General features: G+C 55.1%; 7 protein-coding genes across 7 annotated transcripts; 4 read left to right on the top strand and 3 right to left on the bottom strand.

The window, feature by feature from the left end:
- Positions 1-598: 598 nt before the first annotated feature.
- Positions 599-1,129, bottom strand: CGGC5_v006975 (uncharacterized protein; the record flags this gene model as incomplete). The annotated part of the gene is made up of 1 exon (XM_032019873.1): positions 599-1,129. One exon carries the CDS (start codon positions 1,127-1,129, stop codon positions 599-601), a length of 531 nt encoding a protein of 176 aa, XP_031883150.1.
- Positions 1,130-2,279: 1,150 nt separating this feature from the next.
- On the top strand, positions 2,280-7,315 carry EXG1-3 (Glucan 1,3-beta-glucosidase; the record flags this gene model as incomplete). The annotated part of the gene is made up of 4 exons (XM_032019872.1): positions 2,280-2,411; positions 2,470-2,730; positions 2,788-6,994; positions 7,074-7,315. The coding sequence occupies 4 exons, from the start codon at positions 2,280-2,282 to the stop codon at positions 7,313-7,315; spliced, it is 4,842 nt and encodes a 1,613-aa protein (XP_031883042.1).
- Positions 7,316-7,610: 295 nt separating this feature from the next.
- CGGC5_v006973 (uncharacterized protein) lies at positions 7,611-8,647 on the bottom strand (the record flags this gene model as incomplete). Its single annotated transcript, XM_032019871.1, has 2 exons — positions 7,611-8,362; positions 8,437-8,647. The coding sequence occupies 2 exons, from the start codon at positions 8,645-8,647 to the stop codon at positions 7,611-7,613; spliced, it is 963 nt and encodes a 320-aa protein (XP_031883044.1).
- A 2,051-nt stretch (positions 8,648-10,698) lies between these two features.
- Positions 10,699-11,095, top strand: CGGC5_v006972 (uncharacterized protein; the record flags this gene model as incomplete). Its single annotated transcript, XM_032019870.1, has 3 exons — positions 10,699-10,819; positions 10,889-10,993; positions 11,058-11,095. 3 exons carry the CDS (start codon positions 10,699-10,701, stop codon positions 11,093-11,095), a joined length of 264 nt encoding a protein of 87 aa, XP_031883043.1.
- Positions 11,096-13,308: 2,213 nt separating this feature from the next.
- On the top strand, positions 13,309-16,274 carry CGGC5_v006971 (Nuclear distribution protein nudE-like protein 1; the record flags this gene model as incomplete). Its single annotated transcript, XM_032019866.2, has 7 exons — positions 13,309-13,338; positions 13,714-13,735; positions 13,792-13,881; positions 13,981-14,114; positions 14,206-14,258; positions 14,451-14,649; positions 14,727-16,274. The coding sequence occupies 7 exons, from the start codon at positions 13,309-13,311 to the stop codon at positions 16,272-16,274; spliced, it is 2,076 nt and encodes a 691-aa protein (XP_031883230.2).
- A 486-nt stretch (positions 16,275-16,760) lies between these two features.
- Positions 16,761-17,504, bottom strand: CGGC5_v006970 (uncharacterized protein; the record flags this gene model as incomplete). Its single annotated transcript, XM_032019865.1, has 1 exon — positions 16,761-17,504. The coding sequence occupies one exon, from the start codon at positions 17,502-17,504 to the stop codon at positions 16,761-16,763; it is 744 nt and encodes a 247-aa protein (XP_031883231.1).
- A 449-nt stretch (positions 17,505-17,953) lies between these two features.
- CGGC5_v006969 (uncharacterized protein) lies at positions 17,954-18,721 on the top strand (the record flags this gene model as incomplete). The annotated part of the gene is made up of 1 exon (XM_032019864.1): positions 17,954-18,721. The coding sequence occupies one exon, from the start codon at positions 17,954-17,956 to the stop codon at positions 18,719-18,721; it is 768 nt and encodes a 255-aa protein (XP_031883190.1).
- Between the last annotated feature and the right edge of the window lie 4,595 nt (positions 18,722-23,316).

The raw sequence follows: 23,316 nt of genomic DNA, 5'->3' as shown, positions 1-23,316 counted from the left end.
ACAGGCAATGAAATATCGTGTAAGTAAGGTAACATTGAATAGTTCTCGTGATTAAGCCCTGCAACTGGAAGCCAAGCAAAAGGCACAGCAGATACCTTCCTGTTGCGGTAACACGTATCTTGATCGGCTTACTCTGTTATACCAGGGTGTCTGTGTGCCTTGCATGTCTTAAGATGTAAGCCGTGGAAAAAGAGAAATCCCTCGGGGTGGTCACCGGCTGGAGCCATGTTTGGCTTAGGTTGCTGACAAGCTCATCATCCCAGGGTGCCAATGCAGGGGGAATGCTTATTCCGCCTTGTCCCGCCTTAGTTTCCGGGGAAAGATCGCTAAGCTTCGCTGCCGCACCTCGATGGTTGAGGTAGCATTGATGCTCGAGATGCAGGTAAAATGGAAGAACGTGACCGGGTTCCCGTCGCTTCATTGGACGGCCCCCACAAGGATGTAATGGCAAGGGTGTAATGCGAAGAATTATTGGAATGGTTCACACAAAAGACGGGAGGCACGGGAAGGGCGCAGCACCAAGAGTACCAATTCGCTATCTATCTGCAGGATCCAGGGTTCCCCGAGGGACCCCGGTCTCTATGTACAAGCTCCAGCCTTACGCTCCCGAAGCCACAATCTTGATGATGATGCCGTCGGTGACATAGCCGGCAGGGTAGGTCGAGCCCGAGTAAGTCGGGTTGGCGGTGTTGACGAGCACCCCGAGCGACCCGCCGTCGGTGCCGCACCCAAGCAGGGAGGTAGCAATCTGGGCCTCGCTGGCACCGACGCCGCCGTCGATGGTGGTGGCGATGTCAGCAAAGAGCACGCTCGAGTTGACGGTGTTGTTGATGTGCTTGGCGAAGGCCTGCGCGGTGCCGTGGGCGTAGACGAGCCACTCGCCGCAATCGGGCGCGTCGGCAGCCGCCATGTTGAAGAGGCGGCCGGTCCTGATCTGGGCACCGTACGAGCGCAGGTAGGACGCAATAAACTGGACGTCTTGCGGGATGTTGTCAGGTGCGGTATAACACAACTGGCTGGGCGTCTCTGTCGCGTAGCAGACGCGCACCGCTGGGTCGATGGGACTGGGGGCTGCCATGGCCCCGCCGAAGAGGGCCATTGGCACAAGATTGATGAGATTGGAGAGCATCTTGAATGTGGAGGATGTCGAGTTTGGCTTTGAGAGAGTTGAGGTATTCTGATTAGGTAGGATGACGAGGAACTTGGGGATGGTGTCACGTCGGTGATGGCAGCTGTTCCGAAGCGAAGTGCGTAAGCCAACTTATAATCACCTAGGTCTTCGGTATGCAACGTATCATCACACTTGGAGGAGAGGGATATCAAAATACAGTATGGTCCCACAATCTTCAGCTTCATGTCTTCGAGTTCAGGCAGACGATAGGTTCGCGTTGATGCATGTGTTCATCCGAGGCCGAGTTGGTACTTTTGTCCAATGAAGCATAACTTGCAGTCAGGAACAAAATTATTCGCCATCCGCATCAGCCGGTCAGTTGCCCGCCGCTGCGCCGTACCAATGCAGCATACGGGAAACTGCATGGTAGAGTTCACTGACCACATGCACATACTGTTACTTCCAAAGATGACTGCATCATCCCCTGCTCTAGGATTCCTGCAACCCGTCTCGGTCTAATAAGGTTGTATCGATTTAATATGAATGCTTAGCCCTACTTCAACGGCCTTGTGGAGACTATCAATCCCCGGTTTTACCAAAGTCCTTGCAATAGATCTGCCCAGGCTGACAGCGGCTGTGGTGTCAACTCAATATCTACAATGGCCAAGACCCTGCAAGAACATATCATTCAACCACTCAACAGCACGGGCGGGTCCCTGAATAGCCCCCAAATACGACTGTGATGAAGTGATCCATGCAGGAGTCGCTAGTCTAACTCAAGCCTTACGATTCGGCTTCCTCCCGAGCCTAAAAGGTACTAGACATTGGATGTTTACTCCGAAGCGAGGCTGCAGCCTGGAGATTGACCTTCATCTCATCAGCTGAGACGCGATAGTGTCTGTCCGGATATCGCGAGGCATACCGGACTCTTGGCAAGTACTGAATAGGCAGCTGCGGGAGGGACTTGTGTCTCGCACAACCGGGTCTCCGCGTTCCTTCATGCGACTTGCCACTTGATGCGGTGTTATTCATGTTCGCATGTCTTCTGGTGAAATTCGAGTTGCCTTCCCCCAAGAGTCACATCCTTTCTGTCTTTCTCTCAGTCACCGCGCACCTCTTCGTACGCCTCATTGATACACTGCTGTTCGGGCTGAGATGGTAGAGCACCATGGCGGCATTACTTGCTCTTTTCTTGACTTTGCTAGCCGCCGAAGGGAGCCTCGTTTTATCAGCTATCACGGTTCGCGGACGAAACACTACTTTGCCTTCTAATGGGACCAATCTTGATCATGGTCCACGGGTATGTCGTGGCTCTTCTTCGTACTTGGGATGGGAAAAGCTAACAAGTTGCTTCATAGCCGGCGCCGGCGTATATGGTTGACAACCAGCACAACTATTACAAGACAGCGCCAGACAAAGGCAGACAGAATGGCCCAGTATGGGCCTACTCGGGCAGCCTGAACACATACCTGGCCAACCTCCAGAGCGGCGTCGTGCTCCGCGGCGGCTACGACGGCGCGGGGTCTAACAGCACCATCAAGCGAACAAGATTCAAGGCGCCCCCCAAAAAACGGCAGTCATCCGACTTCTGGCTGTCTAGTTTAGGACCATTGGGAACAGTAAGCCGACTGCGATTCGTCTTAATATGTGTCTCTCCAACTGACTATGAACAACAGCAACCATTTGCTGGCGGAGACGGCTACCAGTTCTTCCGCAACGTTGTTGACGACTTTGGCGCCGACAACTCGGGAGAGTCGGACGCAACTGAGGCACTAAACGCGGCCTCAGCTAGCTGGAACAAAGACTCCGTCGGCGGCGACCGGACGCGATGCGGTGAGAAATGCGGAAACACATTCTCGCAGGGCGCTATCGTCTATTTCCCGGGAGGTACCTATAAGATCTGTACGCCCGTCATCCAATATTACTACACGCAGTTCGTTGGCGACCCCAACGACATGCCCATCATCAAAGGCTGCGACGACTTTCAGGGAATCGCCCTGTTCGACGTAGATCCTTACATTCCCGGCGCCTCGGGCCAGCAGTGGTACATCAACCAGAATCAGTTCTTTCGTCAGATCCGCAACTTCCGCTTTGACATGACCGACATGCCCGACTCGACAGCGGAGAATGACCAGGACCTCGTGCCAACGGGTATCCATTGGCAGGTGTCCCAGGCCACTTCGCTACAGAACCTGGTGTTCGACATGCCTACCACGAGCTCCACTACCGCTGTTGGAATCTTCACGGAGAATGGCAGTGGCGGGTTCGTGTCTGACCTTGAGTTCAACGGCGGCAACATCGGCTGGCGAGCAGGGTCTCAGCAGTACACGGCGCGTAACCTCGTCTTCAACCAGTGCAATACTGCCGTGCAGATGGTCTGGGACTGGGGTTGGAACTGGCATCAGATTACCATCAACGGCGGATCTATCGGTTTCAATATCTCTGGGGTGGGTGGTGATAGCGGCCAGGGTATAGGCAGCGTGTCCATTGTCGATTCCACCATCAGCGACTTGGAGATTGGCGTCCTGACCAACAGCTTATCCACGTCGCCCAACATTGTCCTTGACAACACCAAATTCAACAACGTTGCCAACTCCGTCAGAAGTACGGGCGGAAACAACTTGTTGTCTGGGAATTCTGACTTGTGGGCCGCGGGCAAGCGATACAATGGCTCCGAGGGCTCGACTGAGACTGGCGCCTTCTCCGCCCCTGGAAGGGGCAAGGGTCTGGATGATTCCAACGGCTTTCTCTACGTGCGTTCAAGGCCCCAGTACGAGAAGACTGGCGCCGGCTCTTTTCTGGTGGCGACCACGGATGGCGGATGCAAGAACGATGCCACCGGCGATCAAGCCTCTTGCATCAACAGCTTCCTCCGCAAGGCGGCGGACAACCATCAGATTGCCTACTTCCCAGCAGGAGTCTACACGGTTGGATCCACGGTGAACATTCCCACCGGCTCCGTCGTTCAGGGTTCTCTGTGGTCGCAGATCCTAGGTTCAGGCTTCTACTTCAGCGATATACAGAACCCCAAAGTCATGGTTCAGGTCGGCAACAAGGGCGACGTGGGCACCATGGAGATCACCGAGATGCTCTTCTCGGTGCGCGGGGCCACGGCCGGTGCAATCCTGATGGAGTGGAACGTCGCAGCCGTGGAGCAGGGCGCGGCGGCCATGTGGGATTCGCACTTCCGCGTCGGCGGCGCGCTGGGCACCGATCTCGATCTGAGGAAATGCCCCAAGTTCAGTATCAAGGCCGAGTGCGTAGCTGCCTCGCTCATGTTCCGCGTCACGTCCCAGGCCAACGGGTACTTCGAGAACGTGTGGGCGTGGGTGGGGGACCATGATAACGACAAGTCCATCTACAACCAGCCCGACTCAAGCTCGACGCAGATCACCGTCTTTGGGGCCCGCGGCATGCTAATCGAGTCCAAGGGCCCGTCGTGGTTCTACGGCGGCGGCTCGGAGCACTCAGTCCTCTACAACTATCTTCTCAGCGGCGCCGAGAGCGTGTACATGGGTCACATCCAGACTGAGTCGCCGTATTACCAACCCAACCCCGGCCCTCCTGCTCCTTTCCGTGCGGCCCCACGCGCTGGTTTCCCCAATGATCCGGACTTCAGCAAGTGTGAGATCGCGCCGAATGTTTGGGATGACCGGTGTAACTACGCCTGGGGCTTGCAAATCATTGACTCGAAAGACGTCTTGATCCACGCGGCTGGACTGTACAGCTTTTTCAACGAGTACTATCAGGACTGCATTCCTACCCACAACTGCCAGGACCGGATCTTGGAGGTTAAGGGCTCGACCGGCGTCGTCATTTACAACCTATTCACAGTAGCAACCATCAATATAGCCAGTGGCATCGATAACACCAACGTCCCTCAGGAAGACAACCAGCGAGGGTTTACAACCGAGGTCAGCGTATGGGTGCCGCTTCCAGGGTCTGACAGCGTCGACATTGTGTGGGTTGGAACTGAAGTATGGGCCTCCCCCACGGTGAGTTGCCCGGTCGCGTCCCGATCCTGCATGCTAGTCATTCCTACGAAATCGTTGGGTTCAACAACGACCATCCATCCCAGTGACTATGTCACGTCGCTGGAGTACGGAGGGTTCTCAAGCACTGCCATTGGCGGTATTGCCACCACCGTCTTCGTCACTACTACTACTACTGTGACCGTCTCGGTACCCGCAATTACCACCGACGGCATGCCCTTCTCCAATGTGAACATAACATCGTCGGGAGCAATGCCCATCACCATATATCCCAGCATAAACGTCCCGGACGCCACCGTTACGTTACCGGATGGAGAGGGCGGCTCTACCACTCGTGTGGTTCCCCTTCCACCTTGGCCCCTTATCAATGGAGGCCCGTCGACCGGGTATACGAATCCAGGCACCTTACCTCCGCCCAGCGGCTCAGGTCTTCCCTCCAGCACGACTTACTACACTCCCATCAGCAGCACAATCACGGTGCCCGGCGCTACAGTCACGACAGTGACGTTTCCGGGCTCGACTGGAGCCATCACCATTGACTGTCCCCGTTCCACGGCCATCGCTTTCAAAACACCGGAAGTCGTCGTGGCGACGACGTGTACCGAGAATTTGGACCTGACTCTGAACTTCGCGTGCCCGACAACTCGCATCCTAACCTTCCTCGGACCCGCCACGGCTGTAGCTAGCGTCGACTGCTCCCTCGTCACATCCTGGAAGACCGGGTCTCCCACCACCACCGACGGACCGCTGCCACTCTTCACGGAGTGGCCACGCTACGGCTCAATCATCCCCTCGGAAGAGGAGGTCGATGATCCCGAGCCTGATGATGACAGCGTTCTTGTGCCCTGCACCGCCTGGTTCTTCTTCTTCTGTATCTCTTGGAATGAGGTCAGTGTCCGATCCTGGCGCTGGATTCTGCCGCCGGGCATCTACGGCCCCATGCCACCGCCCATTGATATCATCCACCCGCCTCCCGGTATCAATATCAACGGAAACTTGCCCAACTGGCCGAAATTCACCATTGGATACGATCATCAGCTCACCACCGAATCTGAGCCCGAGTGTGAGACGCAGAAGGCCGAGGCCTGTACCACCACGAACTACGTTTCGGCCGGCAGCACCACGTCGTCAATAACGCGGTGCGAAACCATCACCGGCTGCTCCATCAGTGTCTCGGACTCGACAACCGAGGTGTTTGGCACTCAGACTCCCGCTCCCGTCGGCACTTTTTACGGCGAAAATTGGGCGACCACCGATCTTGGAGAAGCCTTCACTATGTCCGCACTCTCGTCCCTCGCGGCGGAGATAGCCCGCAACAGAGCAACCGCCGGTGGTTCCACTCTCTCCTTTACCCCGGGACCTACCGCGGGGCCGACTTGCGGCGGCGCGAGCACGGCGTGCGGCGGTACCATCTGCTCTGGCTACTGGTGCAACCCCAACCCAACAAGCGCGCCGCCCGGGTACCAGGACCCGAAGGACCCCAGTTCCGGCGGCTACTCGGCGCCAACAACGACGATAGGGCCCGGTACGACGACAACGCAACCGCCTACTACTCCTCCCACGGATGAGACGCCGCTCACTCGGGGGCCCATCAACTGCTTCAACGAAGCTGACTTTCCGGGCCACGCCGATATCCAGTCGGGCGACCAGGACGATTTCTCTACGGCCTTCAGCAATCTTCGCGGTGATATGGGCGATGATGACACGCTCGGACCGGGCGATGCGGCTATCACGCTGCGCCGGACGGACTCCCACGGCGTCAACTACGATTATACTTGCAGCTGGGTTCCCGGCTGCGTCACTTCGGTCGACAGACAGAGCTTTGGGTTCCCGCTTGGTTCGCCCAGCCTCATTACGGCTTACTTGCTCGTCCGGGAAGATTATACCAAGTGTAAGTGGCTTCCCTTAGTAGCTTTACGTGTCTTCCTGTATGTCCTTGGAGAATGAAAGTAAACTAACAGTCCACTCAGGCAATAATGGTGGTGTCGGTGGCTCATGTCAGGTTGGGTGCCTGTTGTACACCTTCGAGGGCGGCCGAGGGGATGAAGGAACCGATCCATGCGCGGACTTCGACTGCAGAGCCTGCGGGTCGCCGTTCGATGATCCTAAATGTCAGTCGTGCTGCAGGGGTCGTATCAGCAATATTGTCGCGGGTGGGAATGCCAGTACAAACACCGGCTTCACCATCGTCGATACCCTTAACGGGGCATAAAGCGGTGATTTATCTGTACATGTATGACCTCCAGTCATAGAATTCCTAATACTCTGCTATATGTTACTTAGTTGAAGTCGTTTTCTCGGTGGTAATTGCTTACTGATCACAGTGTCTACTCGTTGGGATGACGGCTCTTGCAGGCCATGTACTGACTTTCTGTCATTATTGTGTACTGTGATGTGACAATTAAGCGATGTGTCTTATACGAATTGTTTTATGCTTTGTAATTTCTATGTCCGTCCCTTCTGATAGAAATTGAACCGCTGTTGATTCGAAACCTCGAACCATAAACTCAATTTGACGTATCATCTTCCTTGGGACCATTCGCCTCGCGGAACGACATCAGGCGTCTCACTTTCTCTTTTTGATACTCGGGCAGCTCCCCCGAATCATGTTCAGGGTTAGGCGGGGGAGGCATGAATCGGATTTCCCATCGCTCCTGTACCCAGGCGGTCGCCGGGGGCATGACCTGCGCTATAACCCGGTCCCACGCCTCTCTCGCTTCCGGGTCCGCCGCCGACGCCGCCTCCATCTCCGCGGTAGCACCACGGTCCCATGGCCACAGGTGGAAGTGGGAGATGATCGTCCGACCCTGGCCGTCGTCCAGCTTTCCAAACTTGTCCTCTACCCAGCGGTCTTCCGAGAGAACCCCGAACCACTCGTGTGAGAACTTGGACAGGAAGCTGCCTGTAGCTACCACGGGCTCGAAGCCGCGGGGCACAAAGTACTGGAATGGTTTGTAGAAATATTCTGTCCACATGCGAGTCACGTCGTCAACTGTTTGCGGCACCAAAAAGGAAGTCACAACGACGCGACCCTCCTCTACATTCGAGCTGGGGCTTGAAGTGATGTGCTTAAATACGAGGAAACGCGATGCTTTAGGTGCTGTCGATGAGGAAGCATCGTCCAACGTTATTCTCCTTAGCGCCGAGCCGGACTCGACGGCGACTTGCGACTCGTCGTTGTTCTGGGGGAGGCCCCGCAGGAACTCTGCGCAGGCGGGAGAAGACTGGAAGCTCTCCAGGGCTTCCATAGTATTCCATTCTGTTTGATGTCACAATACAGCCAAGTCAGTCAAGGGAAGGATGCCATATAGTTCCAATGTAGATGGTATTCACCAATGATATAGACGGCCTCTTCAGGGTCATCAACCTTTCTCCCCAGAGATGCCATAAAACAACCTTTCACGCCCTTGAGTGGGCCATAATGGCCACCACCAGCTTGGCCTGCGGACCACGTCGGCCACTCCTGCTCCCGCGGGAGACAAAACCGGGTCCAACTTGTCAACCGCACGACGCTCTCTTTGGCTAGTTTTTTAGTCTTGGCCATGATGTGAAGGTCCTAGATAGGCGAGGAGAGTGACTTTTCTGAGACACCGATGGCTTTGAAGAGTGTTTATACCTGAAGAGCCTGGCTGATGATATTCACCTGACCATTCAGAAAAGTAATATGACGCATGGAAAGCGGGGTAACCAGGCAACGTCTTCATTGTTGTCAAATTGTCCGGGTCAGACTCTGACCGTCAGACAGGTACTAGATCCTTCGGCGTTTACGTGATACATCGGAGTTAGTGGCCCCGCGTGACGTGACGTGACAATACTTCTAAGGGGCATTCTCGCGTCAAGCAAGATAAGGATAGAAGAAAATTACAATCGCACGTGCATTCTATCACTGACAACCTAGCAGTTGTTGCCTATGACTGTTGTCTGCCCCTCACTGGTGCCGCGACCAATAGGACTACATATGTCCTCAGTCGACTTGAACGAAATATCTAACAGGAAGTAACGATTTCCTAGCCTCCGTTCGTCTCTACTAAATTTCTCGAGATAGATCTTATTGATTATTATAATTTTAAATCAAGGTGGCTGCAGCAAAGAAGGAGAAGACATTTCAGTAGCTAAGACTTCCGTTGGGGGAGTCTGAGATGACGATCTCCCCCCTGCGTAAGCCCACGGCCACCGGTGTAAGCCGTGCCGTCCCGGGCGGGCGCTAACCCCGGGCTATTCAGTCAGAAATGTCGCGATTGGTCCCTTCGCTCTTTTAAGCATCCCCGCCCTATCGGAGAAGCCTTCCGGTCGTGTATCCCTTGCAACGTCGTCAGCCCTGTCCCATGCCGATGTTGCCATCGAATGATTAACGACTTTAGTCTCTTGGTTTGTGAGACCTGTCTTGTCATTTGTCAATCGCTGAACTCAGTACTATGCAGAGTTTCCCTTGGCGACTGCCTGGCAGGAATGTGAGGAACTTGCAATCATCCGCTGGTCAAGTCACACATCCAGGGCTGCTGTTGAATCAATGCATTCAGGCCCAAGTCTTCGAACCTCGCTGGAGCAAGTATCTCAGTGGCTGGAAATAAACTGCCTACTATAGTTCACGGCAAAGCAATGCTGCTTTATCGCCTATCTCGTACGCACAATCAAGTATGAACACGAGTGTTGGGAGATTTGTGTTGATTCGCATGGCTTCGTCAAAAAGTGGCTCACGTCGCACGAATCCTGGCTGTTGTCAGCTTCAACCAGCGACTTGGCATTTCTTCACCGGAACTTCAAGAGAACCAGATCATTGCCTAATGTCAGTATGCACAATCCATTCGTGTTACATCGAGAGACAGTAGAAAGCCAGCTTGTCTTTGCCACCTGGGGCCGTGTTCTTGGCATCAGGTAATGGGAATGTGGAAGCCCGCGTCTTTCGAACCTTTAGAATGCCAAGTAAGGCAGGAGGTACTACATGCTGAAAAGACTAGTCATAGTTTCATTTCAACCCCTAGACATCAACAGCAGAGTCTCCCGTAGAGCTTGCATATGGGGCGCAGTTCCTAGCTACATTTAGCAGTGGGCCGCTACGCTTTCTGCCTAAGTGCAGATCCATAGCTCCGCTGAGTCCGAGGAAACGACTACGGCCCCATGACCCACGACTTAGTCCCTAGATAGCAGGCGAGAAGGACTTCATCTATGCAGCGAAGTCTAGGACATGGTGAGCTACGCCTCGTACCAGACGAGGCTCCCTGCCGCATCAGGATTCTGTGTCTCGTACATGTGCGTCCAACACAGAGCTGAGTCCGAGGCAACGAAACAAGATCGCGAGAAGTGTTCCGAAGGATCGCATAGTCTATCCATAGGCTCCACGATTTCTTCCATCTTGTGAAATAATGTAGCATCTCTATAGCCAACCGCGGGAAGAGAACGTACCGGAGGCGTGCATATTTTCATGGAGTATCTCTGAAGACCGAAGATCCAAAAGCTATATAAACCGGCTTCCTCTTCACCTCAGAAAGAAATATCTCTAGACTCAGACAACGCACACTCATATTCACACTTATACACCCCAACATCCTTCAAACCACCGGCTTCCCCATCCAAACCCACACATCTCAATTCAAAATGCATTTCTCCGCCATCATCCTCTCCGCCGCCGCCCTGCTTGCCACCGGCACCCACGCCTGGACCAAGGACGCCAACGGCGTCTGGGTTGCCAACAACACGTACTACACCATTCGCGGATGTAAGTTCTCGCTTCAGAGCCCTTTATCAGACCCGAGTACGTTGAGATGCTAATTCACGATGACATCAGCCACCGTCCACGAGGCCTGCACCACGATGAACACCGAGAGTGTCCACGGCAACGGTGCTTTCTGCGCCTACTGGACCAACGGTGTCGGCGGCCAGTTCAAGGGCAGTAAGTATCTTCCACTACTTTTGAAGGGTTTGTTCTGGGCCAGTCGCTGACAATGACGCTCTAGAGTGCAAGCACACTGGCAACTCCGTCCTCTGCGTCTAAGAAGCCGATGAGTGAGCATTCACGATTGGGTCTGGGCATCTTTCGTTGTCAAGGATCGTTCAGGCTCGCTTCTTATGGGTACATTGAGGAGAAAGGCAGTGGGTTGATATTGAGTTTGTATCTAGAATTCACGCAGGGCCCTGTTTTTATCAGTCACTCTTTTAGTACATAAAATGAATGGTTATGCCATCACCAGACCCAGCTCAACTTCTCGGCAGCATCGTGGTGTACCTACCATGGGACGTGCTACAGTGAGGTTTTTTGTTGCTATTGCTGCCAATATGGTTCGCAATGTCTGGGCGGCGCCCATGGTTGCCCAGCCCTGTCGTTCACAACATCGATCTTTGTGAATATTAAGCCGGAAAACCGACTCTGAGGTTAGAGCAACAGTGTGGCAATACAAACGTGGGCTTGGTGGCTAGGAAACCATTTTTCTTCCCCTTTTTTTTTTTTTTTTTTTTTCGTCTTTTTTAACTTAAGGCTGCCTGATTTCCCTATGCTATAACGGCTAATTTTCCTATGTGTTCCCTCTCTGTAGCCAGTATCATCGCCGTCGTCGTATTAAATGCATCGTCAGCAGTCGTTATGGCCCGTTGTTTTTGTCCGTCGTCATTGTTACCTCTATACTTTTCTACTATCATAGGAAAATTAGGCGATATATTTGACTGGCGGTAAATGCTTTGGCGTGGCAGTTTTATCGCCTACTGTCAAAACACTATTAAACTCTTTTCATCATATTGTTAGCCACAACGCCATGATCGAGGAGCTGCTATTCCGAGTATCGATGACGGTCGTCCTGCATCAACCGGCAGAATATCGACATGGCAGGCGGTGAGAAACAAAACAGGTCAGCATCTTGGTTGCGATCGGTGCGCCGAGATTGTCGAGAGCGGGCGACATGGGTTTTGCCGAAGACGTAGGTAAAAATGGCAGTCCGCCCGAGCTCGGGCTTGGATCCCGTTTGGCGGAGGTTACGCCGGAAGCGACATGAAGACGGAGGGGGGTGGCAGTTGTATCTGCGACGGATGCGACGATCGCGGGCCGGACAGAAATTGGCAGCGGAAGCATAGCGCAGCGGTCGGACGTGACCGGAGGAACACCCACCTCCTGTCTAGGCGAAGAGGATCTCCCGAGGGTGATGAATCAAAATCCCTTAATTTAGCAGGCTGGGCGAGGCCAGGTCAGCTGCATTAACATTTACCAAGCTCGCTGGGTGAGTGGGTGGGCGAATGAGTAAGGTGCGGTGTGCCGTTCATGGGCATGAGACTTTTGATATTGTCATGCGGAAGGGACTGGTCGGGTCCCTTAGCGCGTGGAATGTGAAACAAACGTCAGGACGTCTGATCTTTCTTAGCTTCTCTGCATCCATCCGCGAACAAAAAAGAAGCAGATTTCGGGACACTTTTTTACTCCGATCGAATCGGCACCTGCGCCGCATCGGTGGCAGACGGTATGTCGTGCAGGGTGGTGCCGCGGGCGGCGGGTAAGCTGCTGGCGTGGGTTTCTGGTGAAATGGCAAAGGGGCTCCAAGGGAACAGTGCATTTGCATGAAGGTCAAAAGTTGGGATTGCCCTGATATGGGGGTTCAGTCGGACCGGGAGCGGCCTGCTTGCAACCGTCATCGTCCGAGGATAGGATTGGAGCTTTTTTGGCAGTACAGCTAGGCAGGTAGATCTACGGTGGTTGGTTGGGGGGCTTCTGCAGCGCTCAGTCACGGTTATGGTTCGTTGCGCGTTTGCAGAGGGTAAGAAAACAAAGACGCGTATGCGGTGGGAGGCGGTCTGTTTTGATGGGCGAGTGAGACACGATGCTGTGATGCTGTTTGACTGTGTTGCGACTGGGCTGATTTGATTGACCGGGCCGGACGGGGATCTCTCATGGGGAGGAAGGCTGAGGCCGCGGTGCTGTGCATTTCGCATGGCAGGACTAGAGTGACCCTCTTGAGTTACATACAAGCCTTGCAGGTCCACCGCAGTCTCCATGATCGCCAGCGGGTGTAGCTTTGGAGAGGCAGAAAATGTTGACATGTTGGGGGCAGGAGGGGAGGATTCGAGGTGGTTGAAAGAGTGAAGAGTGAAGCTGCAGGCGATGACCTTGCGGCGGGAAGCAAATGACGAAGGAGGGGCTCTGGGCTTTGCGGCGTCCTTCCCTAAGGTGTCTGGTAGGCTTTCTTAACAGAATAATATGGGGAGAACATGGGAATGTGTTAAGGAATGTGGAATGTGGAAGGGGCGGGTGCGGCGGTACGTATCGTTTGCATATGCAGCAGGTAGGTGCCTTACTGCAGCAAGCAGCCTGCAGGCAAAAGAGTCACAGTGTGTTGTTGCTTGCCGCTGCTGCAGACGATCCAAAAAAAGGCACCGCCCCCACTTTCAACAGCGCTCCCACCGCTCTCACTGGCTCACGGGCGCCTTACATAATCCAGCAGTCTAGTTGCCCGTGGTAGCAGGCCTTACCCCATCGGGACTGGCGCACTGCCACGACAAGGGGCGACAGGGGGCAACCCGCAACAGCAACGCACTGCACCACCACACACACCACGCACACACGCCTGACCGACATCAACATTGACCCTTTCCTTTCCTGTCCCAGCCATGCCCAATCCCACCACTCCTTAGTCGGTCCTGCGTCCAGTAGTCAGTCAGTCTAGTAGTCCCGTCCAGTCCGTCGCAGTCCCTGACTTGTTTTTGTCGAAGTCAACATCGACAACTGCATTTCACTACCGACGACGACGACAACACGACGACCAACGAACGACCAGCGACGACAATCCACCGGTAAGTCAGGTAAGTCCAGTCGCAGCAGCAGCCTTGAGGTTCGCCCACCGCAACACATCCGAAGGCGGCGCATCGAACACACACACAACCAACCATCATCGACACCAGCCACCGCGACTATCGACACACACCGACGATACCTGCATTCTATTCTGTTGCTCCTCTTTCTCGGCCATCGTCCTTTTTCTCTGCCTTGTTACGACGACCCAGCCGACCAGCCACCACAACAACCCACAGAGTCGGTACGTCCGCACTCCCGACCGCACGTCGTTTTCGCTGCGACCGCGTCCCTCGATCTGCGCAATCAATACCAAGCTAACGACGACCGCACAGCACGCATTTTACGACTCTTACGATCATTCTACACAACATTACAATTTCCCTTTGTATATCTTCAACCGCTACCGTTTGCGACCGCATACTTTCCCCGCGCCTTGCACGACCTGCGACAAAAACACACAAAACCCAAAACACCACCATCGCCGAGCTTCACATGCAATCCGTCTGATCACCGAGGCGACGACGTCACAGTAGCAACAGATAGCAACCATGGCAGAGCCACCATCATCTCCGCCCAGCGAGGCGACCAGCGCCGAGGACGCCTTGGCCTGGTACAAGGCCCAGTACGAGGTGCTCGAGGGAGAACTCGCCGAGTTCCGTGAATCCAGCAAGGAGCTGGAGCAAGAGTTGGAGAAGGACATTGAGGCTGCCGAGAAGAGGGAACGCGGCCTGCAGGAGAAGGCCGAGAGCCTCAAGTTCGAGGTTGAGGAGTGGAAGGTGAGATTTCTCCCGCTCGCAGCATCTAGGGATGGATGCGATTGCGACGGCCAGCGCTGACCCGGTCCGATTTGCAGACGAAATACAAGCAAGCCAAGACGGAAGCAAACTCGGCTCAAAACACGCTAGAGAAGGAGATTACCACATTGCGCGATACCAACAGGACCATGCAGCTAAAGCTGCGCGACATTGAGGTCGCCAACGACGATTTCGAGCGACAGGCGCGAAACACGACGTCCTCCCTCGAGGACCTTGAATCAAAATATAACGTTGCGATCGAGCGTGCAGTCATGATGGAGGAGGAGATCAAGCTGGGCGAGCAAGAGCGAGAGACCCTGCGTATCGAGGCGCAACGTCTGCGCGAGGAGCTTGCCGATCTCAAGATCGAAGCCGAGCTGCTCCAAGACAAGCTCAAGAAGCAAGAGGCACGCCACCTGTCCCACATCTCCACCGACCTCTCCGTCATGTCGTCGCCCACATTCGACAAGAACACGGAGCACTCTCCCAACTCGACAGCAAGCTCTCCCATGGTCACAACCCCGCCAGACTCGGAGGCTCTGCCCGCCGCAAAGGCCGAGCTCATGGAACCGCCCTCGCCCCCGATGTCCGACGTCTCCGCATCCGTACCCAGGCGCACGGTTACCAGGACACCCGCATCTACGACGCGCAAAGTCTCCCGCCTGCCGTCCGTCGAGCACAGCGTCACCCCGAAGCCCCGATCCTTCACTGCCTCCGTCACGAGCAGTCGACCTACCGGCGGCCGCGTCTCCGGTGCCAACACCGCCACCCGCACTCCCGCCACTCGCACGGCGCCCCGCTCAACCTCTCAGCGCATGCCTACGACCAACTCGCTCAGCCACATCCGATCACTCACCGCGCAAATGCAGCGTCTGGAAGCGCGTGTCCACAATGCTCGATCAAAGCTTCCCGCGCCCGTCACAACGCCGCCCCGCGCGTCGCCCCGATCTTCAGTCAATGGAGTCCACAGTGTGCCTTCAACGGTTACGATCCGCTCTCGCAAGCGCCCAACGGGCTCCACCGCCTCTTCAGTGCGGGGCGACGAAACGCCATCCAATTTCTCTGCCAGCACAACATCAAAGCATGTGCCCCGCCTTAGTACGTCGGGTGTCAGCAGGTTGTCGTTCGGTCCCCTGCCCAACCGGAATCCCAACGCCGGCCACGATGAGTCAATCTCTCGACCGAGTTCGCGGGCCAGCACATCATACGCCCGGCCGTCAAGTCGCACCGATATGGCACCTCCTCGCCCTATTAGCCGTACCAGCATGTCAGGTGCTAGGACACCTCTGGGACGCCCCCGGAGCTCCCTGGGTGACTCTTTGAGGAGCAGCGTTCGCGGACATGGAAGGTCAATTAGTGTGAGCCACCACCGCATGGAAATGCCCGAAGACGACGAGGACGAATACCGCACACCCAGCAGGCGAGGCACATACTCCCGCCTTGAGGCCGACAGCTCCGTCAGTGGCATCCCCATGCCGACGAGCGGCATTCCAATGCCAAGCAGCCGACGCCAGAGCGGAGGCAGTGTATCCGGCAGGCGAAGCTCTATGGGCCTGAGGAGTTCGAGAATCGGACCCCAGGACCTGGTGGAGGAGGAGACGTACTAAAGTTGAAAGCGTTGCTTGAACATCTCGAGGCGAAGCAGAATTGATACCACAGGAGGCGGAACTCGTGTTTTTGATTACTACTACTGCCTTTAGAGTCGTGCATCATAGCATGGCGAGGAAACGGTGCGAGCACAGCGATGGCGCACAAACATTACCATTATTCTATCCTTTTCGAATGGAAGACCGACGAAGAGAAGAAAGTCGTCTTCAGTTTACAAACCAATTTTCCTTTGTCGAAACCAAACCAAACCATTCTTGTTTATGATGATTACGGGGGCCGGGGTCCGGCGTGGATATATGCATTAGGGCGTTGGTATGATTATGAGTTTGGACGGGAGCATGGCGGTGCCGGGGTTTATTGTGCTTGCGGGCCTTTACACTTATTCCCACTCCCATTCCGTTTTACCACACCTGGTCTGAATATACTGGATTTTAATGCCCCGACCTGCTGGTCCGATGAGTTTAATTATCGTGACTCTGTGAGGATCAAAACATCACGCAGCCCCATTTGCTGCGAGGTTCCGTGGTCCTCGATTCAACGTCTTCATCTTGGTCGAGACCATGAAATCTCAGGTACCATCGCCTTTGGTAGTCGCCGTCATCCTTATCCTCCAAACTCTTCTCGTACCGCTGGAACTCCTCCCGGCCCTCTTCCACGGACTTGGGGAGATCCACGCAGTCCTCTATCCGTGGATAGAACGTAGCCCCAAACGCCTTCAACGCTTCACACTTCTCGTCCATCGTAAGCACGCGGTGCATCACCCGGTTCCACTCCGGTGGCCGCTGCGGGAGCGAGAACTTCTCGCCGTGGCGGAAGTGCTCTCGGTCCGGTACATACCTGGCCACCCACACGCCCCCGCTGGACGGATAGCCCACGTACACGTCCGGGGGCATGTGGAAGTCGTAGACGGTGCCGCTGTCGAGACGTTCTTTGTGTCTGGCGTAAGTGGCCCAGTCTGGCCACCAGTGCCCGCCAAGGAGGAGCATGCGCTGCGCGAGGTCGTCTTCTTCGCTCTGGGAGAAGGAAGTGAATTTGGTGTCGTGGGTGCGCGGGAGGTTTAGGTGGTGAAGGTCGATGGATGATGGGGTTGAGATGACGAGGCCGCCGAGGGAGGGGTGGGATACGAGGTAGCCTGGCCCGCCGGAGAAGATGTTTGATCGCATGGGTGGCGGTGGGTGTTGGTATTGCGGGTGTGTGATGTCGTTGCATATTTCTAGGTCGTCGTCCATATTTTCGGCTTATTGAGCTTGGGAAGGTGTTGTGGTGATGTCGATAGTAGAAGAAAGGGTTGTAATTGGGCCGTGTGGAAGAAGCCGAGACCAGTCGCGATAGCGTTGGTATGCCGGTTGTGGTCTTTTGTGGTCCCATATACAGCTTGTAACGTCTTCGAATTCATGAGCGGGCTATGGAATAGAGGAACGTCGAGGCGACAAACAAGAAACAGCTTCTGCCTGGATCCAACCGGATTCGCAACGTCACCTGTCCCAACACCACAAGGCAGCAAACATAATCACCCACGTGACCCAGGTTCGTTGGTTTGCTCGCAGCTCCAACAATAGGCTCCCTCGCCAAGCCGATCCTCAATACGCTGTTGACCAACATCTTCATCGGTTCCCTCTATCCTTGACGTCGCGACTCCGACTTGAACTCCAACTAACCTCCCAGTCAAGCTCTGATCATGGAAATATGCTACGACGCATATGACCCGTCCTACGCACCCCCAACCCCTCCCAAACGTTCCAACATCTTCAACGGATCAGGCTACCTCGTCGTCCGTCTCAGCACAGGCGACATCGTAGTATCCCACCCCTCGGCCGTGGATCTGGTCTACCTCGGCCTCCCTCGTACACACGACACCTGCATCTCCACCCCCGCCGTCGAAGACGCCCTCGCGACGCGCATGCTCCGCCTCGGGGCGCCCTGGTGGCCAAGCTGGGCGACCTACATCACCCACAGGAAGCGCCTCGACGACGAGGGGGTGATGTACGACTTCCACCACCCGCCCGACACGCACGTCGGGTACCCCTCAACAGGCGGCGTCTGGGTTGTGCGGTTCTCGCCGGACATACCCTCCGTGGTGGTCGTCAACAGCGAGGGCAGGTCGGACGAGCCGCGGCGGACGTTTCCCTTGACGCCTGAGGGGTGGCATCGGCGGATGGAGATGGTGCTGAGCATGAATGAGAAGTGCGAGGTTATCCGGGACTTTGGCGGGGTGTTTTTTGAGAGCGTGGAGGAGTGCGGGTATATTGCGACGGACCTGGAAAGCGGGAGGGAGATGTTTGGGATGTTTGAGCCTTTGTTGAGGAGGATGGAGGATGATGGGTATGCGTACAATTGGAACACTGCTCAAGGGGCGAAGCGCGATGATGAGCTTGAGAGCGATGATGTACATCGCGATGGAGGAACTAGCGTGGGAGATGGACGGAGGGGGTGCGTGGTCTCTTGACTCTTGAGCAGATAGAAGGTGAACTGCAAGGACGCGCCAGAAGTTTTAGACATTTGACTAGAAGACAGGCTCAAGTATCCATGTTTGATGTACCGTTTGTAAATATGTGGGAGTGACACCGTGAAAGGGAATTTCTAGCACTTCGCTCCATATTAACAATCAAAGTCCAAAATCAGGAGGCAGCCAAGCTTCCTCGGTTCATCATCACAACAGTAGCTAAAGACAGCGACTCAGAACAGCTCCTACAAATTTCAATCCAACAATTTATGCACTCAGACCTATGCTAATTAGCGAGTTTTGAAGTTAACAGCTCCACCATGTAGAGTACGTAGCATATCAGTAAAGCTGGTGAAGTGGAAACTTTTCCGTCTCACGTCGTGTCTTCCGGATTCAAGACAAGTACTCTCATCGACGTTGACATATCCATTCGCGGTGTCCCTGTCATGTTGAACACTTTGCACAATATGTATTCAACATGGGTGGACCACTCAATATTTGATTTGCTTTTCACTTGTGTCTATAAAATAAAAAGAAAATATTTCAATGACCTTCAAAGCACTAATCGAACAATGAATGACTATAACCAGTAATAAATAGTGACAACCAATATCATCCAAAGCTCAAAGCCACGCAATATCGCCGTCTCTATTTGCCGTTCATGAGCAGGGTGAGGTTGAAAGACGTAGATTGGACGATGTCCGGCATACCCCGGGACTTGCCGCTCCAGCCTCACTGGGCCACAACGATTCGGAGACATTCTCACCTGGTGCGTGATCCTGCTGTACTTATGTACCAATAGCGGGTTTTCAGGAGCTATAAGCCCACGTGTACCTCATATTTGTCTAGGATATGTTCATCATTGACCGGTAAAGATCAACAAGAGCTACAGCCATGGTCATGATCAGCCTCTTACAGGCTTAGCTAATGTCACGTACTCAGGATTAAAGTCGGTCGGAATTCACTGGGAGATCTTCGGCGGATGCTTTTACCCCAGTCTAAGAATAGGGACTGCTGATGGCTGGTCTACACGTTCTCTGCATGTGAATGTAAAACCGCGACGCCCTAAATGCGGCACTTGGCAGGATGCAGGAACCGGATCCACGTCATCGGTTCTGCTTGTTTGTTTCATTGCGGCTCCTGCACTAGCCACAGGGGACAATGTTCGGCCAAGTCACTTCAAGTCGAGAACAAGCGGGTCATCTAGTCGAGGCTCGTGCGAGACAACTACCTAGGCAGCCTCAGGTCTCATGCCTACTTTGACTTAACGCCGTTCATCAGACAAAAATGAGTTGCGGAGTGCGTACGTGAGCGCGAACGAGTCCATCTGAGCCTCGGGACTTGACGGCCCAAGGCGTCGACTTCGTCCCCTGTCACGGGGCCATGCCATCTGGAAGACCGATTTCGTTTGGCCAATGTGTCGTGCAGCTGCAGTCTCGGAGCAGCACGCTGACTACGTGGACGCACGCACCTGCAAGGTCAGTTCGGACGGATGAGCTAAGACCGGCGTTCGGAGCCGCTCGAGACACGATGCAGTCGGTAGTCGTTCTACTGCAGGCACGGGGCGATGCGGCTCGTTCACAAGGGAGTGGGGCGAATACCTTTTGGACTCCAAGTCATGGCCAGGGGAGGACGTCGTATTTGTAGATGGGGGAGCCTCCCTTCCGTCATGTACCCATCGGGAGTGGACCTTGACGTCCAAAACATCCCGCTGCTTGGGTAGACAGAGGCAAGCCGCCTCACCGGCAATGACCGGTGTCACAGGTTCGAGAGGAGTGAGAGCTTGGCTATTCTTGGGGATAGAAATCGAGAAAGCGCACGATGGTCGCTAGTCCCATCCAGAATCAAGGGGAGGCATCATCCAATCAAGAGTGTCGTCCGTCGTTTGTCGAAGGTGACGGTGGATGCCGAGTTGAGGTGGGAGTATCAGATTGCGCGCAGAGGGTCCCCAGCTTTGACAGGATCGGATCTGCTCGCCCGTTTTTAGTGCGGGTAAGCGTATCTCTGTAGGGAGCTAGCGTAGCATCCTCTATCCATACGAGGCGCCGAGGACAGGACGACCTAGGGGCCAAAGCTCGGAGGTTCTCTCGCTTTGGGGCGTTTGGTTGTCACAACCATCTGGGGTGTGATGGGGACAAACTTTGATAATATGTGGCATATGGACGAACGGAAGTCCGGGCGGTGGTGTCAACGAAGCTGACGGTTGCGTTGCTATGGATTTGGTGGGCGGTCTGTAGGGACTGGCCGGGGATGCTGACCTCGGCGTGAGGAGGATGATGGGAGAAGGGAGGTTTCGGCTTCGGAGCGGCAGTACCGGTTGTGGTAGCCGAAGAGGTAACACGGGTGCGTCCAGGCTGCAGAAAGACATGCTAATTAGCGCGGAAGACTCTGTATCCGAAGTTGGGTTGGGAGATATGCAAACAGGGTTGAGGGACTGAAGTTGAGGGCGGGAGAAGCAGGAACTGGCATTGGAGCCGGTTGGCGTTCGTCCGCAGCCATAGCGAGTGAGTCTCAATGGGTTCGGCGGGCCCACGTCGTTGGCTGCACCGCTGCAGATGGGTCAGTGGCAGGCCGGGTGGCCGATGTTGTTGCTGCCGTGGCGGCGCTGCACGGTCTCCACGCCCGCAGAAGGACGGACAAGATGTTGGGGATCTGCGGGTGGAGAAGCTCTGCTTTTGGTCGGGCGCTGGTTGGCGACTTTTTTTCTGCGGCGTGCTGTGTTTTCCCCCCCTTCGAGTGGGGGAGCCTGTTTATTTTCGTCTGCCTCCCATTGGCTCAGCATGCACCCCTGGCATTTCTGGAAGGGACCCATCGAAGAGGACCCCCAAATTGTGTCCCAAAATCCCAATTGTTGGGGGAGCGAGATGGACAAGCCCATCGCCATCGTGGATCTGTATGAAATGAGAAAATTCAGCCTGGCTTTATTGAAAGCCAAGCACCAACCACCACTGAGCCTGGTCCCTTATCGGGCTGGTCCCTTCCACTTGTCTTGCAACGGAGCCGTTCGAAGCCGATGGGAGCCCCTCCCCAAGACATTGGACCTGGGGAATGCAGTTTTGTGATACTGAACAGCGGAAAGAGACTTTTGGCGCTGTTCATTCAAAGTGTTTGTCTGAGACAAGCAGTTTAGACAGGGCAGTTGGAACTCGCTCCTGCCACTTGAGCCAATTAATGGTGCGCTTGACCTGGCCTGCCGTTGGCCGCTGGCTTTGGGGCTTGAGATCGACGTTCAAATTTCATCGTCCAGCGAGGTGAAAGCCTGGGATGTGCTCACTGCTGCTGAGGGACTAGCGGAAGCCGATGGTCGTCCCCGGACGGAGAACCGGCGAGGCTAGGCGGTTTAGAGGTGCGTAAGCGAGCAGACGGTTAGGTTGTTGAGGCTTGCACCCCTGGCGACACTTGGCTGACCGCCTGCGCGATCGGGACTGGACTGGAGGGGTGTGCTGCGTAGCTGATGGAGATTGTGATGAAACTTGGAGGGCCTTGCTGCCCAGTGGCCAGTGCCCGCCTGGTGAGATCTCGGGGCCGATGAAGACGGGATGCCAAATGCCAATGGAGACAAAATGCGATGCGCGCATGGCCAGGTCGGGCATGCTGGCCGCTGGGCCTGGTCGTTCGCCCGGTGGGTGCTGGGTCGGAGATGTCGACTCGTGGACGTCGGATCGGGTTTGGGTGTAATTATACGGCGGTGACGATCGGTGTCTAACGGTCGGTGGTGCGGCGTCAGTGTGTAACGTGTCGTGCTGTGAGCAGTGTGCGACTGAGAGCGAAACTGTCTCTGCCTTGCTCTCTGGCAGCGCCTTCGGACATTGCTTGGGAGAGGCCCGTCGGTGTTCGGTGGTGGCAAGCGTGCTGACCGATCCATCCACGCGATGTATCTCGATGTACTTGCGCACACAGAGCTGTTGGCCTGGGCCGGCATTATCTAGCAGCAGTCCCGATTCGGAGCTGTCGCTGAAGAACGACGGCTCACAACGAGAGGCACGAGACGAGGTCGAGGGAGAATCAGAGCTGATCTGGGACTCGATTGTGTGTGGTGGATATTGTTTGGTCTGGCGACGACGAAGAGTTGAGGTCAAAATTTCCCCAGAAAGACATCGCCAATGACGGCAGGAATGGGAAACGGGAAACAACGCCTAGAGCAGAGCACTGAAGAGGGAGCTTTGGCGCAGGCTTGATTCGCAGCTGCCTATCGATAACGTCCCGAAGGCTGCAGGTGGATCTCCCGAGCTGCAAAGAACGAGCTTTGATTGGAGAAACGAGCACCTTGCTGGCCGAAATCTGGAAAAAATTCCAGCAAGCAGCAACGGCACGGCAGAAACCCCTGGGCGCAGGGGCCATGGCAGGGTACGTATCCCCGCTGTGTGGGATCGGTACCTGAAGCCCCGGCGCGTTCCCGGCGTTGGTCGATGTATCTTTCGCAACTTGGTGCCGGTGGATCAAGGGATGCTGCAGGTTGACGTTTGTTCCCTCTCCAGTCCTCAACTTTTTTTCTCCCCCCTCGTCGTCTCTGTTGTCTTGCTTGTGGTTTGGGGTTTCCAGTTTCCAATTCGGCCATGACTTAGCCGGCAGAGCGAGGATTGGGGGCAGATCAACTC

Source organism: Colletotrichum fructicola (genome assembly GCF_000319635.2).
Source record: "Colletotrichum fructicola Nara gc5 chromosome Unknown KSG_Nara_v1_contig04, whole genome shotgun sequence".
In the NCBI taxonomy this organism is placed as follows: Eukaryota; Fungi; Ascomycota; class Sordariomycetes; order Glomerellales; family Glomerellaceae; genus Colletotrichum; species Colletotrichum fructicola.
This window is presented reverse-complemented; position numbering and strand designations above follow the sequence as displayed.